General features: G+C 38.6%; 2 protein-coding genes across 2 annotated transcripts in view; both read right to left on the reverse strand.

The window, feature by feature from the left end:
- Positions 1–1,112: 1,112 nt before the first annotated feature.
- Positions 1,113–7,375, reverse strand: LOC108430410 (protein shisa-2). The gene is made up of 3 exons (XM_017702879.2): positions 7,240–7,375; positions 5,320–5,597; positions 1,113–3,820 (listed from the first exon to the last, which is right to left on the reverse strand). Exons 2-3 carry the CDS (start codon positions 5,594–5,596, stop codon positions 3,306–3,308), a joined length of 792 nt encoding a protein of 263 aa, XP_017558368.1. The 5' UTR covers position 5,597; positions 7,240–7,375; the 3' UTR covers positions 1,113–3,305.
- Positions 7,376–14,871: 7,496 nt separating this feature from the next.
- LOC108430440 (beta-enolase) overlaps positions 14,872–17,900 on the reverse strand; it is a 12,351-nt gene continuing 9,322 nt past the window's right edge. The window contains exons 8-12 of the mRNA XM_017702925.1: positions 17,282–17,479; positions 16,320–16,521; positions 15,424–15,532; positions 15,277–15,335; positions 14,872–15,130 (exon numbers count right to left, since the gene is read on the reverse strand). Of these exons, the coding sequence (XP_017558414.1) occupies positions 15,061–15,130; positions 15,277–15,335; positions 15,424–15,532; positions 16,320–16,521; positions 17,282–17,479 (638 nt within the window). The 3' untranslated portion in view covers positions 14,872–15,060. The remainder of the gene's footprint in view (positions 15,131–15,276; positions 15,336–15,423; positions 15,533–16,319; positions 16,522–17,281; positions 17,480–17,900) is intronic.

The raw sequence follows: 17,900 nt of genomic DNA on the forward strand, positions 1-17,900 counted from the left end.
CCACTCTTTCCTTTTTAACTCCTCCCATTCCCCATATAACCCCACTCGTTCCACAGTTAACCCCACTCAATCCTCTTTAAACCCAACAATTCCCCTTATTAACCCCTCCCATTCCACACATAATTCCACTCATTCCACATATAACCCCTCTTATTTCTCTTTAAATTCGCCCATTCCCTTTACAACCCCACTCGTTCCATGTAGAACCCCACTCATTCCACTTCAAACCTGCCCATTGTTTATATAAACCCCTTTCCTCTTTAGCCCCACTTATTCCCCATATAAACCCATTCATTCCACATATATCCTCACTTAAAACTCACCCATTCTTCATATAACCCCACTTTTTTCTCTTTAACCCCACCCATTCTTCATATAACCCCACACATTTCATTTTAAACCCACCCATTCTTCATATATCCCCACAAATTCCACTTTAAACCCTCCCATTCTTCATATATCCCCACAAATTCCACTTTAAACCCACCCATTCTTCATATATACCGACAAATTCCACTTTAAACCCATCCATTCTTCATATAACCCCACAAATTCCACTTTAAACCCTCCCATTCTTCATATATACCCACACATTCCACTTCAAACCCATCCATTCTTCTTATAACCCCACACATTCAAATTTAAACCCATCCATTCTTCATATATACCCACACATTCCACTTTAAACCCTCCCATTCTTCATATATCCCCACAAATTCCACTTTAAACCCATCCATTCTTCATATAACCCCACAAATTCCACTTTAAACCCACCCATTCTTCATATATACCCACACATTCCACTTCAAACCCATCCATTCTTCTTATAACCCCACACATTCCACTTTAAACCCACCCATTCTTCATATAACCCCACACATTCCACTTTAAACCCACCCATTTCTCATCTAACCCCACTTTTCCCTCTTTAACCCCACCAATTCTATGTATTACCCCACTGTTTCCACTTTAACCCATTAAATTTAAACATTAAATTGGTCAGAGATCAGCAAACGTCAAACCCTCTGAGCCCCAAAAGATGGTCGGTAGGTCACTGGATGATTGACTGGAATCTACTTTTAATGGTAAGATGCACTTTTACCATGTGAGGATCAAATACTGTAACCCACTACAGAAAGACAGAGGGATTTACAGCTGCAACATCAGGGCAGTACCACAACTGATACGTCTATTTATTCAGTGTGAATGAATTAGTATGGAAGTAAATGTCATTATCAACCACACATCATATGTCCAGTTTTCACAAATTCTGATGTGACCCCAATTCACGCTCAAAACACTTCCACCACATTTAAAACCCCACCCTTTCTGTCCACCCATATAAACCCCTACTGTGAACACACATGTTCAAATCAATATCCCAATGTCAATCCAATATAGGCCGGCTGTGAAGGTTATTAGAAGCTTGTTGCTGTCATCAGCACAGCATGAGGGAGACCTGAGGCTACTGTATTGTTAAGCTACAAAAAAAGATATGAAAAATATGAAATCAGAATATGGCATATGAGTTTGACAAATTCATGTTTACTCAAAGCCATTTTTAAAACAAGAATGCGACAACACAACACATCGAAATAATAGTGCACATTTATGTGATGTCAGCAGACAATAAAAGGCCTCCATGATGCTTTGGAGTCTCATACTCTTTGTCTGTGGTGCATTTCAGAGGTTAAAAGTTTATACATTGTGGCTCAAACATCCAATATGTTAAAGCATAGAAAGATCAGAAACATACAAACATCTAAATGCCCCGTCCAAATTGTTCTTGGCTTGTCACAATCCTGTTAAAATAATTTTTGTTGCGTCCTGTCCTGAACATTTTCTCATTATCTTGTGCTATTCTATGACTTTTTCATGTCCTATCATATCTCATTCTATGTCTTGTAATATTTGTTTCTATCTCAGTCTGTCCTGATGTTTTTCCCTGTCCTGTAAACTTTTCCTTGTTTTGTCCTGTCCTGTGACTTTTCGGCCATACTGTCTTCTTAACTTTTTTCCTGCCCTGTCTTATCCTGTAACTTTACCCTGTCTTGTCCTGTCCTGTGACTTTCTACTCACCCTGTCCTGTATCTTTTTCCCTGTCTTGTCCTGTGCTTTTCTTTTTGCCCTGTCTTTTCCTGTCTTGTGACTTTTTTGCTGTCCTTTAACATTTTCCTTGTCTTGACATGTCCTGTAACTCTCTTTGCTTCCTCTCCTGTATCTTTTTCCATGTTGTCCTGCCGTGTGATTTTCTTTGCTTCTTGTCTTGTCACTTTTTCCCTGTCTTGTCCTGTCCTGTCACTTTCTACTCACCCTGTCCTGTATCTTTTTCCCTGTCTTGTCCTGTGCTTTTCTTTTTGCCCTGTCTTTTCCTGTCTTGTGACTTTTTTGCTGTCCTTTAACATTTTCCTTGTCTTGACATGTCCTGTAACTCTCTTTGCTTCCTCTCCTGTATCTTTTTCCATGTTGTCCTGCCGTGTGATTTTCTTTGCTTCTTGTCTTGTTACTTTTTCCCTGTCTTGTCCTGTCCTGTCACTTTCTACTCACCCTGTCCTGTAACATTTTCCCTGTCTTGTACTCCTGTGTGACTTTCTTTGCATCCTGTCCTGTATTTTTTTTCCTGTCTTGTCCTGTTTGTAACTTTTTTCTCGGTCAAGTAACCATTTCACATCTTTGTTATTTTTTTCCTGTCCTGTGACTTTTCCCCTGCCTTGTCCTGTCCTGTGGCGTTCTTCGTACCCTCTCGTGTAAGTTTTTTTCTTATCTTGTCCTTGTCTTTCGAGTCCTGTCCTGTGATTTTTGTTCCTGTCCTATGAACTTCTTTGTTTCTTGGCCTGTAATTTTTTTTCACGTCTAACCTGTCTTGTCTTGATCTATCCTGGCCTCTGACCCCTTTCTTTTTTTCATAACCGCTTTCTTTGTGACCTTTTTGATATCTTCTTCTGTCCCATGACTCATTTCTCTGTTGTGTCCTGTCTTTGAATTTGCTCCTGTCCTGTTTTTTTTCTAGTTCTCTCATTCCTTAACCCTTGCAAACAAGTGTACATGTGTACACCACCTGTCAGTGGCCTATGTGTGAAAACCTTCACACCTTCCAGAGAATTCTGGTTTCTGGAAATTGGTTTCAATGAGGTAAGAGTGAGAAATTATTTAGGTATAACAAGTGTTTTTTTTGTTATCACCAGTATAACTGTGACTTCTGATGGTTAACTCCAGTTATATCCCTCTTAACTTTCCACACTTTTGACAACAGATGCTTCATATGGACATATTTTCACACTGGTGTTCATTCCTGTCCATGTCTATCACACCATAACTTCACTGCTCCTTTGTATTGTGCCAGTGCTGGTAATAGGTGGGCACGGAGAGGGCACTGACCTGTATGGCCTCAGACCCTGAGTAGGCATTATATAGGGGTTCAGCATTGCGGTGGGGAACATTAGTGGGTGAAGCATTGTGGGTAAAGTCATGGTCCGGTGGAAGGCAGGGTTTGGACGCAGGTGGAAGGAGGGGGGCGGAGCATTCTGCTGCTGTTTCTCTAGTTTTGGGTGTAGTTGGCTGGTCTGGCTCTGGGAGGCATTGTTGAGGGGGTATAATGAGGATGAAGAGCCGCAGGAGGTTCCAGTGCTCGCAGTCAAGGGCAGAATCTCTTGAGGCTCGGAGGGCAAGGGTGGTGATTCCTGGACTGAGGAATGGCTGGGCCGTGCAGGGGGGAGGGGCTTCTGGCTCAGGCAGAAACAGACAGCCACCATGGACCCCAGCAGGACAAAGACCACGAACACACAAACGACAATCAAGAATGGCACATAGACAGGCAGCTCTGCAAACAGAGACATCAAGAACTTTGAGTTTTAAAGCGGTAGTTTGGCAAAAAAACATCAAATATACAAATGTACGTTTTCCCTTCTTAACAAGTACTTAACAAAATTAATTACTATATTTATACTAATCTACTACTGTCTCCTGTACCATTCTGAGAGTACAATGAGAAATGAATTATCTTGCTTTTATCAGCTGAAGCTCCTCTGAAGTTCTGAGCAGTAGCCCAGTCTAAAGGGCCACTTCATCCTGGATGAGCTAAGAAAATTTAATTTGGCCAAAAACAAACTGAACTCTGTGTAAATGACCAGCATGCGGTGGTGAGTTTGCTGGAGGACGGCGTGTTCATCTTAAACTCAAAACCCGTGTCCTGACGATAGCATGCCAGACCGCTTCTGGAGGTGGAGATGTTTTCAGCATGACAGAGAAAACACTTTATCTCTGGAAACTAGACTTTTATTCCTCTCGGGGAAATTTCTCCTCACAGGAAGTGTGTCGTTAACATCTTATTCAAGGAAAGATTAAGGCTTAATCTGACAAATCTACTTTAACCCTTAAACTGGGCTTCAGTGAGCTCCCAAGTGTACACAGAAATGATGAATTAATTAATTTATTTATTTGTAAAGAATTAATATTATCACCCAGAATGAAGATATATTAAAATCAATGTTTTAAAGGTGACATCTAAAAAGACCTTTTAACACATGGGCCACAAATTGTTCTCAAATTTGGACTTACTTGTCATGTTAAAGGGGAAGTCCACAAAATTCTCAGAATATTTTCAAAACGCAATTGTACCATAATTTAATTGCAAGTCTATTTATTTATTTATTTATTTACTTTTTTAAAAAGTATAATGTTAGCCTGTATCTATGCTTTTTATTATTAATTTTTTTATTTAAAAAAAGTAACAAAAAGATAAGAATGTCCACCTTTTTGATCTTTAAAATGTCTTCTAAGGCACCCAATTGGAAAGGGCAATTCCAGAATTCTTCAGAATGCAGTGTGTGAGATGAAAACAAAGTGATTCAGAGTGGTTTGGTGTGAAATGGTTCAGATTTCTTCAAAATGGTGGTGACAGGAACCAGGGGTCGCCATTCCTACACCACAAATATGGCCATTTTATTTACTATCCAAACCTACACGTGTCTTCTGAGTTTCTTATGGAATGTTGATGATGGGAAAATCTGAAATAATACATTTTCTTGCGACTTTTGCTTCAAAACATCTTGCATGCATCCCTCCATCCTGAATATATTTTTTAAAAAAGTGTGTTTTTGGGACCAAATCTTCTCAAAACTATCATGAACAAGCTCTCAGTCATCTGGCAGTGAATTCATTATCATGTCATGTAATACGTTTCTGTGAGGGAGCTTTTAGAGGTGGACATCTAGTTCCTATCACCACCACTGTGAACAGTTCTGACTAGAACGGAATTTTGGAAAATCGGTGGGATTGTCATTTAATAACTTGAGTGTAGAGCTCAAGCAGACACTGTACCTGCTGTATGCTCATTGATGTGGGTCTCCTGTCCCCGACTGTGGTCAGCGCAGGTTCCCTGGTCGAGTCTGGCCCGGCTGTCTCCGCAGCAATAACGCAGGTCACAGTGACCGCAGCATAACACCGCTTCTCTTTTATCAATCTGCTCTGGACAGTGGAACCCTTCTCTCCACTGCGCCCTGGTGTCCCTCCAGCCATGACAGTACTCTCCACTAACATGGACCAGTAGAGTTACAGCCAAAGAGACAAGCAGAACTGCCACACCCAGCTCTTTCATCCTGTTTTGTGTTGAAACATATTTTTTTAAACCATACTGTTAGAGTTCTCAGTCCATATATATATATATATATATATATATATATATATATATATATATATATATATATATATATATATATATACAGAACTGTTCACCCCCCGTTTATTTAATTTCCAGCCAAAACAAGTTTTAAGTACAAGATAATCCTCTTGCATAAAGAGATTTCAAAGCATGAAAGAGAGTTCAGACAAAATGGGCCTCCTAACAACCACCTGGAAAACCTGGTAGACACCAAAACTGCCCCCATCAGATTAACAGAACTTGAAGCTTTCATCTTCGAGAGAGAGGAGAAAATCAAGCTGCTTCAGATCTGAAAACATCCACAGGTGTTTCTGTCCATCCTTCCACTGTGAGAAGATGGCTCAGCACTATGGGTCTGAAAGGATGTGCAGCTGTTCAAGAAGAACCTCACTGAGAAAAGGAGACGGACACATCAAACATAGAAACTGAACATTGGACTGACCACCCCAAAGTCCTGACCTCAACATCACTGAACATGTTTGATTACTTCAGAAAATGATCAACCAACTTCTAAGACTGAACTTTGGAGGCGTGTCTGCAGATTTACTCGAGAAGCTGAAAGCGAGTCTCCTGAAAAGAATGGAAGCTGTAAAAAAGGTAAAGAGTGACACACTGAACACTCAAACATCTGATATTAGAGGTAGTTGTTAAGGCTTCTGTGTGGTTTTCTGTTGAAAACGTGTTTTTTGCTTTTTTTTCTAGACACAGAAATATTATTAACTTGTACTTAGTGGCTGTTTTGGCTGGAAATAAAATAAATGCTAGGTCTTTTCTGACAGTACTGCATATATAAGACACCCCTGCTAAAATATTATGTTTGTGTTGATGTTCTGAGTGTGAATAAGTGAACATGTCCTCTACAGAGACACTTCTGCACATTTTAATACATATTTACTATTTTTCTGCTAGCACTCTTAAAAAATGGTTCTACATAGAACCATGGACACTCAAAGGAGCATTTGCTTGATTAAATGGTTCTGTGCATCATAAAAGAGTTCTGTAATGTGCTGTCGATGGTTGTATATAGAACATTTTAGAAAAGGGTTCTATAAAGCACCAAATAGTTTATTTCATTGTAAGAAGCTTGACATTGTCGGAACCATTGAAGACACATTCTCCAACAATCTGAAGAACTCACAGATCATTATATATATTGCTGTTGTCAGATCCAAACTTTGAATCCAAACTTTACAGGAGAAGAAAAAAAACATACTTTACTTTTAATGTAAGGCAATGGAACCAAACTTTTTCCCAAGTCATTTTATGTCATTTGTTTTAGTCCATTCATCATGAAATTTACCTATAATGTAAAGGGCCATACGTATTTTCAAATTGTGTCAAAAACTTAAAAACATGAAAAATGTATATATATATGTATGTATATATATATATATATATATATATATATATATAATTCTGATAGTTGCATTACTTTGTGTAGTCAATTGCTATTAACAGATTTGCCCTATGCATTGAAATTTGACCTTTAGGAAAGATTTCCTCCATTTATAACATTGTTATAATTATAGTTATATGAGTAAACAAAATAATCAGAACAATTTACAGGAAATAGAACTTACCTAACTTGCGAACAGGATGGAAAACACTGTCAGCGTAATAGAGTCCACTGACTGCAGGCTGCTCATTGGTAGCACTGCTGCACTGCGAGTAGTGAAGGACTGTAGTGCTGAACTCTCAGCCTAAATCTGCAGGCTCTGAGTTTGAAATGTGCCCAAAGCAGCGCAGTCCGAATCTCCTCTTAAATTCATATGGAGTGGTCAGCGAGTACTCTCAGTAATCGCTGTCATGCGCCCACTCGCAACGCTGATACACATCTACACATGACCACAAATATCACTGCCCATCCAGCACTGTCCTGAGCATAACCTTACACAAAAAAGTACAGTACTGTGCGATAGTCAGAGACCACCTTGACTAATTAACAATGGGGTGGACTGTTCATGGGTCATGCTGACATCCTCTTTACCCATAGATTTGGTTGTAAAAATAGCTAATATGTCTTTTTATATTATATGATTATATTATCATATTTGATAGATGCTGTGTTCAGTGTCACTCTTTACCATTATTCCAGCTTCTGTTCTTTTCAGGAGACTCACTTTCAGTTTCTCAAGTAAATCTGCAGACATGCCTCCAAAGTTCAGTCTTAGAAGCTGGTTGATTTTCTGAAGTAATCAAACACATTCAGTGATGTTGAGGCCTGGACTCTGGGGTGGTCAGTCCATTGTTCAGCTTCTTTGTTTGATGTGTCCGTCTCCTTTTCTCAGTGAAATTCTTCTTGAACAGCAACACATCCTTTCAGACCCATAGCACTGAGTTGTCTTCTCACAGCGGAAGGATGGACAGAAATGCCTGTGGATGTTTAAGTGATGGTTATCTGATGGGGGCAGTGTCCGTGTCTACAAGGTCTTCCAGGTGGTTGTTAGGAGCCCCATTTTCTCCACAGCTGTTAATTAGTTTTTGAACTCCCGTTTTGGAAACTCACTTTTTTTCCTTTGACGTATTTATAAAAATACAAATGTCTACTTTTCCACTAGGAAAAACGTATTTAAGGTACACAATTGGACCTTAAAGCCCCTGTTGCACCTTTGAGGGTACACTTACATTGTACCTTGATGAGTGAATCATGTACCTGCATAGTACCTTTATTTTTAACAGTGTACGTAACTTGTACTTAATGATCATTTTAATGGGAAATTACATGAAGTGTGGTCTCTGTTAAAGAGTGACTTTGGTTGTCTCTGACAGTTTATAGTGTTTTTGGATATTTCTGACTTCCACCAGCCAGAAGAGATATATGAATTACAGCAGCACAAATAATTAGATAGAAACCATCACAAGAAAAATAAAACACAGCAAAATGAAAGACACACTAAAGACACAATTCAAAGACTTTCTACAAATATTTATTCACTCAGGTAACTGTCACAGTATGTGTTTTATTAATGAGTCAATCATATTGATAACATTCACCTTCTTTTTAAAAAGGATTACTTGGAAACGAGGGTCTTCTGCTGCTCTTTGTTTGTGCTTTCTTCACCTGAATTAAAACACAGCACAGTTAATACTTTAATAATAGTGTTTTAACAATAAATATATAGGAATGATACAGGAATCAATGAAAATGAAATTAATGAAAGGTTTTCTGTTTTTTAACATTGTCCTAATTTCCATTGCTATGACATTTATTAGTATAGCCCTGGAAGGTTACAGTTATATTAATAAAGTTCTTTTAAGTGCCTTTGTTAGGAGAATGAAATATTTTGCAATGTAATTTCAATACATTGTAAACAGCAAAAAAGTACTAAAGTACTAAACTGTACTTTTTTGGGTGAAATCATTGTCACTGTGGTGATACACTTAACGGTATGTTTTTAGCAGTGGCGGATGAAGTACATAAATCAGGTACTTGAGTTAAAATAGAGATACCCAAGGTAAAAAATTACTCCAGTTAAAGTAGAAGTTCCTTGCTTTAGACCTCCACTTGAGTAAAAGTACAAAAGTATTTGTCTTGAATGTACTTAAGTATTAAGTAAAAGTACAAAAGATTCATTATGGCTCTAATGTCCTATTAGCATTTTTGTAAGAAGTCACGCTTCATGAACTCATTTCAGGTGAAAGTCCTCCAGCGTCTCTCTTGGTTAACCAGTCTTTTAATAGAACGTCATTAATTAGTGACGCTGACGTCTATTAAAATGATCATAAGCACAAAACACTGAAGGTAAACAGTTTCCATCAGGGAGAACCGAGTGGCTCTGAAATCACTTTTTACACACAAGCAAAGTTTCAGTTTAAGATTTATTCACAACTTAGTACCAAGTTTAAGTTTAATAAAAACTTCTTTAATCACAGGTTCACAGATGAGTTTCCTTTACTATATTGATCCTGCAGGCCTCTGTTCATAAACATAAACTACACTCTCAGAAATAAAGGTATGACACTGTCACTGGGCCGGTACCCTTTTTGTCACTGTGGTGGTACCCTCAGGGGTACATCCCAGTACCTTTAGTCAGGGAACATAACTGTACCAGAATCCATTGAAATGATATTTTCTAAGCTGTACTGACTTCACACACCGTCTCGTCTCCAGGCTTTTATTTTAATGTTCTGTTTTAAAACATTAGTTTATAAACTGCATATGTGGACATATTTCTATATTGAGCTCTATTTACACAAAGTTAGGTTAGTTCATCATTTATGTTGAATAGACTCTCCCAAAATTTTACGCTACCGTGTGCTTGCATTGGGTCAGTATGACCAACAGGTCAAAACAAGCTCAGAACAAAGTGACTGCTGTGCCCTGATTGGTGTTCTTGCTTCACACTTCTTTCGTTTTGACATGTTGCATTTTTATACTCACATAAACCAAAAGGAATGACAGATTTTGCAAAATGTAGTGAAGTAAAAAGTCAGATATTTGATATTGATATTTACAATTGTGCCATATTTCATTTATTATTTATTTATCGATTTATATTTTTGAAGTCTAAGTGTAGCCTGTCTCTTTACTTTTTATTTTATTTTTATTTATTTATTTAAAAATGAAAGTTACTTTTTAAGCACTTTGCTAAACTTTAAAATCTCTTATAAAGTACACAATTGGAAAGGGGAATTCCACAGATTTTTCAGAATTTCTACATAATTCTGTGATATGTAAACACCTCACACCCTGCATGTAACCCTCCACAATGAAGGCATTTTAAAAAATATGTTTTAGGCCAAAACTATCGTAGACAGTGTCTCATTCATCAGGCAGTGTATTTAGAACCATTTCATGTAGTAACTTTCTGTGAAGGACCTTTTGGAGGTGGAAATCTTGTTCCTATCACCACCACTGTGAACAATTCTGAATCAGTAAGTTTATCTAGAACGGAGCGTTTCACAACAAGGCACTCTGAATGGCTATGCAGAAAAATGATTGTTTGCACATTGAGGAACAAAAATAAACTTGTACAGGACCCTTTTTTCCGACAGTTCACCACATTGTACTGTTATGGTTTTTATATATAGATATGAAATGCATTGAGGTCAATTTTGACAGATAATAAAGTGAATCTTCACTCTTAAATCTTGGGTTATTACATCAGTTGGCATTGTAGCCAGGTGTTTCCAAAATTTTGACTGTCTCTGCACCTCTTTGGATGATTTAACGAATAATCTTAACTGTCTTTACCTGTCTTTACGCATGTCTGCGTTCCATCAGCAACTTCCCACTTCTCCAGCTCCATTGGGGTGCAGCTCGTGCCCCATGCAACCCTGTGCCATGTTCTTCTTGGTTCTCCCTCTGAATCTGTTCTGGTGACCCATGATGTCCAGCAGGAGGCGAGGCCAGACATGACCAGGCTCTGCCCCTCGCTCCATAGCATGCATGGGGTCCCCTTCTTTGGACACGTCTCGCTGGTCTCGCAGTAATGATGTCATGGCCTCAGCTGACCCCTCTCTGCCGTTAGCCTGGACCAAAGGCTGGACCTCCTCACTCAGACCAAAGAGCTCATCCAGAACCTGGAGAGAAAAGTTGCTTGTCATACCGAGAAAGATGCTCTGAACATGAAGCTGAGAATTAAGAATAAATGCACACAAGGGTCCACACAGAGAGAGTCTCTCATTTTAAAGAAAGCAAAGTGTTCCCAAAAATATACTGTATCTATACAGGATACATATATAAATATGCAAATATACATGTGTGAAAACAGCGTTCTTCTGCTCTGAGTCACAACACTGCAGCCATTTAGTGTTACTGCTGATCTTTCACTCTTGCCTAGTTTGGATGTATTAAATGGTTAAATTGATTACAGCCAAACACAGAAAATACAGAACAGCACACAGGTGATGAAAACAAAGAAGGAGAGAAAGAAGGTAGAATAAAAGTAGTGATGAGTTCATGAAGAGAAGAGAAGAGAAGAAATTGGAGAAGAGAAGAGAAGAGAAGAGAAGAAAAGAGAAGAAATTGGAGAAGAGAAGAGAAGAGAAGAAACAGCAGAAGAGAAGAGAAGAAATGGGAGAAGAGAAGAAAAGAGAAGAGAAAAGAAGAGAAGAGAAAAAATGGGAGAATAGAAGAGAATAAATGGGAGAAGAGAAGAAAAGAGAAGAGAAAAGAAGAGAAGAGAAAAAATGGGAGAATAGAAGAGAATAAATGGGAGAAGAGAAGAAAAGAGAAGAGAAAAGAAGAGAATAAACAGGAGAAGAGAAGAGAAGAGAAGAAATGGGAGAAGAGAAGACAAGAAATGGACAACAAAAAAAAGAGTTGGAAAGAGGAGAGAAAAGAAAAAAGAAAAAGAGAAGAGCAGAGAAGACATGGGAGAAGAGAAGAGATGACAAGAGACAGCAAAACAGGAGAAGAAAAGAAGAGAAGAAAAGAAGAAAAGAACACAACAGAAGAAGAGAGAAAGGTGAAGAAAAAAGAAAAACGAGAGAAGAGAAAAGAAGAAACTAGAAGTGAAGAAAAATGAAGAAGGGTAGGAAAAGAAGAAAATAGAGGAGAAGAGAAAAGAGGAAGAAGGTAAGAGGAGGAGAAGAAGGGGCAAAGAGAAGAAAAATAGGGGCAAAAAAGTTTGAAGAAAAGTAAAAAAAAACAGGAGAAAAGAAGAGAAGAGAGAGGAGAGAAGAGAAAGGTTATGGTTAACAACATGGTTTTAGTGCTTTAGTACTCTTGTATGCTTTCTTCCAAAATAAAAGTCTTTTAATGCTTTTTTTTCTGTGTATAAAATTAAAGCCACTTTCAGCACGAATTTCAATGATGTTTCAAACAGCAAAGCAAGAATTTGTCTAGAACTTTTATTAGAACATCAAAACAGTGACGAACCCCTGTAAAGATCAGAGAGAATCTCAGTACTTCTCAGTACTTACTGTGGAGTCCAGCGGTTTGGAGGTGACCAGGACTGAAGAGGAGAGACAGAGGAAGAAGACGAGAAGATAAGAAGAAAGAGATCTTGGAGACGGAGAAGAGAAGGACAAACCAGCCATCAGTGGCCTCATGAAGGACAGAGTGAAAAAGAACGAGTTTTCAGACGTGACTGGATAAATGTGGCTGGGTCTGGTTGAGCAACGCATCTACAACTCGTCTCTCTCTTCCAAAGAACTCCAGCAATGTTCCACAGTGTTCCTGAAGTTGGAATTCTGGGAATTTAGTGCACCTGCTCAACCTGCCCTCCACACTGCAGTAAGGACTGGAATCTGAGTTCATATCAGGGGTTTTATACATGGAGGTTGTGACGTGAAGAGTGTGGGGTTTTGAATAGAAGCCACATGTTTTGTTCTTTCACTGCCCATCTGTCACTGACCTCTCCCACGGTCAGAACTCCCACAGTGAACTCGATTTCAAAATAACGCTGTATTTTTAAAAATTAAATCGTAGATCACTAAATGAGTGGAATTGTTTTGAAAATGTTTTTGACAGATTCCAAATTTTCAGTCTGGACTATTTTTGTATGTTCAAGAGCACATATTTTGTTATGATTCATATTTGATAAAACATGCTGTGTGCACAGTCTTGTTGAATGTTTGCCATGTTTTTGTCATTTTTAAAAAACAAAACAAACAGAAAACATCAGAAATAAAGACTTAAATCATTACACTACATAATTGCATTAAAAATCATGGCAAAATTAATCCAAAATCCAAAATTAACTCCAGAATTTAACCCATTAAACTGCTTATTATTCAGTAACTACTATAAATTATTCAATATCTACTAAGAATTATTCAGTATCTACTATAAAATATTCAGTATCTACTATGAATAATTGAGTATGTACTATAAATTACCTAGTAATTACTATAAAATATTCCAGTATCTACTACAATTTGTTCAGTTCTACTTTTAATTATTAAGTATTGATTAAAAATGTGTTAGTATCTACTATTAACTCTACTATTATCTACTATTAATCTACTATTGATTAATTTACTATTAACTACTAACTATTAATCTCTAGTAAAATGACTAGAGATAGTTTGAATAATCTTAATACTTTTGCATACATGTAGAGACTAGATGTTTTTATGTAAATAAAAAAAACAATGTGCAAATTATTTTGTGTGTTTTGCATTTTAAATCATATTCTTCTGATCATATGAACCTGCTCATAAGTCTGAAATAACTCCTTGATGATTAAGAAAAAGCGAAGAATAACAGTAGAGAAGAATAAGTGTTGATAATAGGTAAATATGAATAAGAGCTAATAATGTATGAGTAATAATATAACCAATGGTCACCCCATGCAGTGGCCAGTCTTTCAAACAGCCCTGTGCTGGACTTAAGACGATAAGAATGGGCCTCAGAGAAAGTGGCCCAAAACTCAGACCTGTAACATTCAGAGGCAACAGGAGGCTCAGATATGAAGAAAGCATGACTGACGTTTGCTCAGCTGCTAATGATCTCATTAGCGTTATTAATTAGAATAATAGCCATACAGTTAGCATTAAGATTTGGAGCTGAAAGAGCTCAGGCTGAAATGGCCATATTGTACTGGCCACTGAAACCTTTTATGTCTTTTGAATGGAACTGAAAGAGTCCTGTGAGACTTCAGGCTCAGTAATGGATATTTTTGTAAAAACACACTGAATAGTGAGAGAGTTAAAACATAAAACCACATTACAGTGAGTCAGCAGGGCTGAGTGGTGCACTGACGATGACGAGACAAGAAGAGAAGAGAAGAAAAGAGAAGAGAAAACAGGACGAGACAAGAAGAGAAGAGAAGAACAGAGGAGAGAAAATAGGATAAGACAAGAAGAGAAGAGAAAAGAGAGAAGAGAAGAGATTAGGAGAGAAGAGAAAATAGGATGAGACAAGAAGAGAAGAGAAGAGAAGAGAAGAGAAGAGAAGAGAAGAGAAGAGAAGAGAAGAGAAGAGAAAATAGGATAAGACAAGAAGAGAAGAGAAAAGAGAGAAGAAAAGAGATTAGGAGAGAAGAGAATACAGGATGAGACAAGAAGAGAAGAGAAGAGAAAGGGAGAGAAGAGAAGAGAAAATAGGACAAGAAGAGAAGAGAAGATAAGAGAAAATAGGATGAGACAAGAAGAGAAGAGAAAAGGAAAGAAGAGAGGAGAAGAGATAAGGAGAGAAAAGAAGAAAAAATAGGACAAGAAGAGAAGAGAAGAGAAGAGAAGAGAAGAGAAGAGAAGAGAAGAGAAGAGAAGAGAAGAGAAGAGAAGAATGGAGATGGTGATAAAAGACAAGTCTGGCACTTTGCAGAGGTAGAACAGAAAACTTATTTATTTTTGTTTTTTTCCAACAGAAATGTTTAAAACCCACAATTGACTCGATCTATCTGACTGCAGGACTCTAAATCAAATGAAGCCTCAGTAAAAAAAAATGTTTATGAAAATGACCGTTTACAGTGAGTATTTTAGGTGAAGAATTAGACTCAGCTCCTCAGAGTTTATTTCACTTTTGGGTGACGGAAGTCTTTGCCAGCGAACCTGGCTTTATCTCCCAACTGCTCTTCAATTCTGTGGAGTGAAGCATTATGAAGTATTAGTCACATTTAATGCTGATATTATACTTCTCTCAGTCACATTATAACATAAGTATTAGTCATGAAAGGAATATGCTTTTCATGACTCTGAAGTAAAGATGAATAAAAGAGGATGCTGACCTCATCAGCTGGTTATATTTGGCCAAACGCTCTGACCTACAGGGGGCGCCGGTCTTAATCTGTGGATAATGATACAGGAAATATTTATGAATGTCAGAAGTATAAGAGAGAGTTTCACAGAGAGAGAGAGAGAAAGAGAGAGAGCACCTGTCCTGTGCAGAGGCCGACCACCAAGTCAGCGATAAAAGTATCCTCCGTCTCTCCAGAGCGATGACTGACCATCACACCCCATCCATTCTTCTGGGCTAGCTTACACCTGGATTCACACAAGGAAAAACACAATTTGCTGCATTACCACAACTCAAAGGCCCTATGATGGAGCTGCATAAGAGGCATAAATTCATGGGCCCAGTAATGGATCTGCAAGAAGGCAATGCATATGCCTATATTCATAGGTCCTATAATGGAGCTGCACGAGGAGGCTGCATCATAAGCCTGCACTGGCCTGTACTCACAGGACCTATGAGAGGTCTGCACTTATAGCTCCTGTGGTGGAGCTGCATCAGAGTACTGCTTTCATAGGCCCTATGATGGAGCTACATGAGAGAGCTCTATTCATAGTGCCAATGATGGTGCTCCATCAAAGGACCATGTTCATGGGCACTGTGATGGAGCTACATGAGAGAGCCCTGCATTCACAGTCAAAAAAATGGTGCTCTATCAAAGGACCATATGCCCTGTGTTAGAACTACATGAAAAAGCTGTCTCCATAGTTCCAATGCTGCTGCTCCATCAAAGGATCATGTCCATGGGCCCTGTGATGGAGCTGCATGAGAGAGCTACAGTCATAGCCCCTATGAAGAGCTGCTCTGAAGGGCTACATTCATATACCTGTATAAGCCCAAACATTAAGCTGCATGAGGGGGCTGCATTCATAAGACTGCATAAGGCCTGTGTTGATAGGTATCCTATGATGGACCTCCATTAGTGGCCTATATTGCATGAGAGAGCCGTATTCATAGGCTCTATGATGGAGCTACAGGAGAGAGCTGCTGGATTCATAGGACTTATCACAGAGCTGCATGAGGGGGCTGTATACTCACGCCTGAATGGACTCAGTGACGCTGCCAATCTGGTTGACTTTGAGCAAGAGGCAGTTGCAGGCCTTCTTGTCCACGGCTTGCTGGATGCGTTTGGGGTTGGTCACCGTAAGGTCATCCCCGACGATCTGAATGTCCACAGAGCCGGTGAATTTCGTCCAGTTTTCCCAGTCGTCCTGGTCAAAGGGATCCTCAATAGACTGGACTACACCAGAGAGGGAAGAGTGGGTGCATATGGATGGGGCAAAGGTGTAATGAAATACACTAAGCTAAGTCATGATAACTCTAATGACAGAGACTGTAGTCTCAGCAGAACAAAACAGCGGCATCTTGTGGAATAAGAAGGAAATGCATTTTTGTAATCTGGTAGTCTAACAATGGACAAATAGGTGTTAAAATACATGCTAAATACATTTATAATAATAAAATATTGATACCTGGACCTCTATGTGTCAATACAATTTTTAAAGGAAAGCATCATATTACACTGTATCACCCACCCCTATATATACATTCAGACAACTCGTTACACATTTCCTTTAGTTATTTCAGGTCACTGAGCCGAGAAACTGTGTGGAAAGTGCAGGAAACAGGGGAGCAATAATATGCCTTCATGAGACCTTCGTGAACTGAATTCTCAGTGTTAGATGAGGGTAAGTGTAATGTCTGCAGCACTTCGGTTCAGAAGGTCCCCAGTTTGACATGCCTGCGATAATGGAGCAGCAAAAAATCATTCTAATTAATTTATGTCTGGTATTACATATTTTATAGCATGAAATCGAGCAGTCTTCTATGCTCAGTGCTTATTGCCTCATGACCCCCACATAAAAAGTTGATATATTAATATGCACATATATGTGTGTGAGTGTGTGTGTGTGTGTGTGTGTGTGTGTGTGTGTGTGTGTGTGTGTGTGTGTGTGTGTGAGTGTGTGTGTGTGTGTGTGTGTGTGTGTGTGCACATTTACCTGGATAGTTCTTGATGAAGCTCTTATAAAGGTCTCCGAGCTGTCCTCCAGTGATGTGGCGTTTGGGATCATCGGGGGATTTGAAGTCCAGGTCATATTTTCCATTTCTAAAGAATTCAGAGGCAGCCACATCCATCCCGATGATGATTTTATCAGCATAGCCGGCTTTCTCTATGGCGGACTTCAGCAGCTCCAGAGCTAAAGAGACACAATCATCACCCTAATTTAGTCCATGTTTATAGATAAGAGCGTGTCGAGTCTTTTAGGGGCACTGAATAGCTCCACACAGTGGGGTGAGTGTGTAATAATTTAGGCTGATGATGCTAATTAATAAATAGTGATTTCATGGATGTTAGTGTGTTTAACCATTTTCAGACCTCTCCTCAAGGAAACCCAGTATTATATGTAGTTAAAAAGCAACTCCTGGTTTGACCAATCAGTGCTGAAGTAAATTGTGCTCATGATGTCATTGATGATGTTAACAAGTCTCTGTGGTGGTTGTGATGGTGTCAAGGAAAAAATATGGACCCAAGAAATTCTTGTGACTTTTCATTGTTTTTATGTTTATTTGAAGTATGAATATGACTTTATTCTAATGTATACTGTGATAAACTAATTA

This window comes from Pygocentrus nattereri, chromosome 23, assembly GCF_015220715.1.
Source record: "Pygocentrus nattereri isolate fPygNat1 chromosome 23, fPygNat1.pri, whole genome shotgun sequence".
NCBI classification, from domain to species: domain Eukaryota; kingdom Metazoa; phylum Chordata; class Actinopteri; order Characiformes; family Serrasalmidae; genus Pygocentrus; species Pygocentrus nattereri.

Bases quoted from the DNA above. Each gene is read 5' to 3' on its own strand.
- LOC108430410 (XM_017702879.2), bottom strand. From the start codon at position 5,596: ATGAAAGAGCTGGGTGTGGCAGTTCTGCTTGTCTCTTTGGCTGTAACT. The intron at 3,821-5,319 runs GTACAGTGTCTG...CTCTGTTTGCAG, and splicing joins CATCAATGAGCATACAGCAG to AGCTGCCTGTCTATGTGCCA.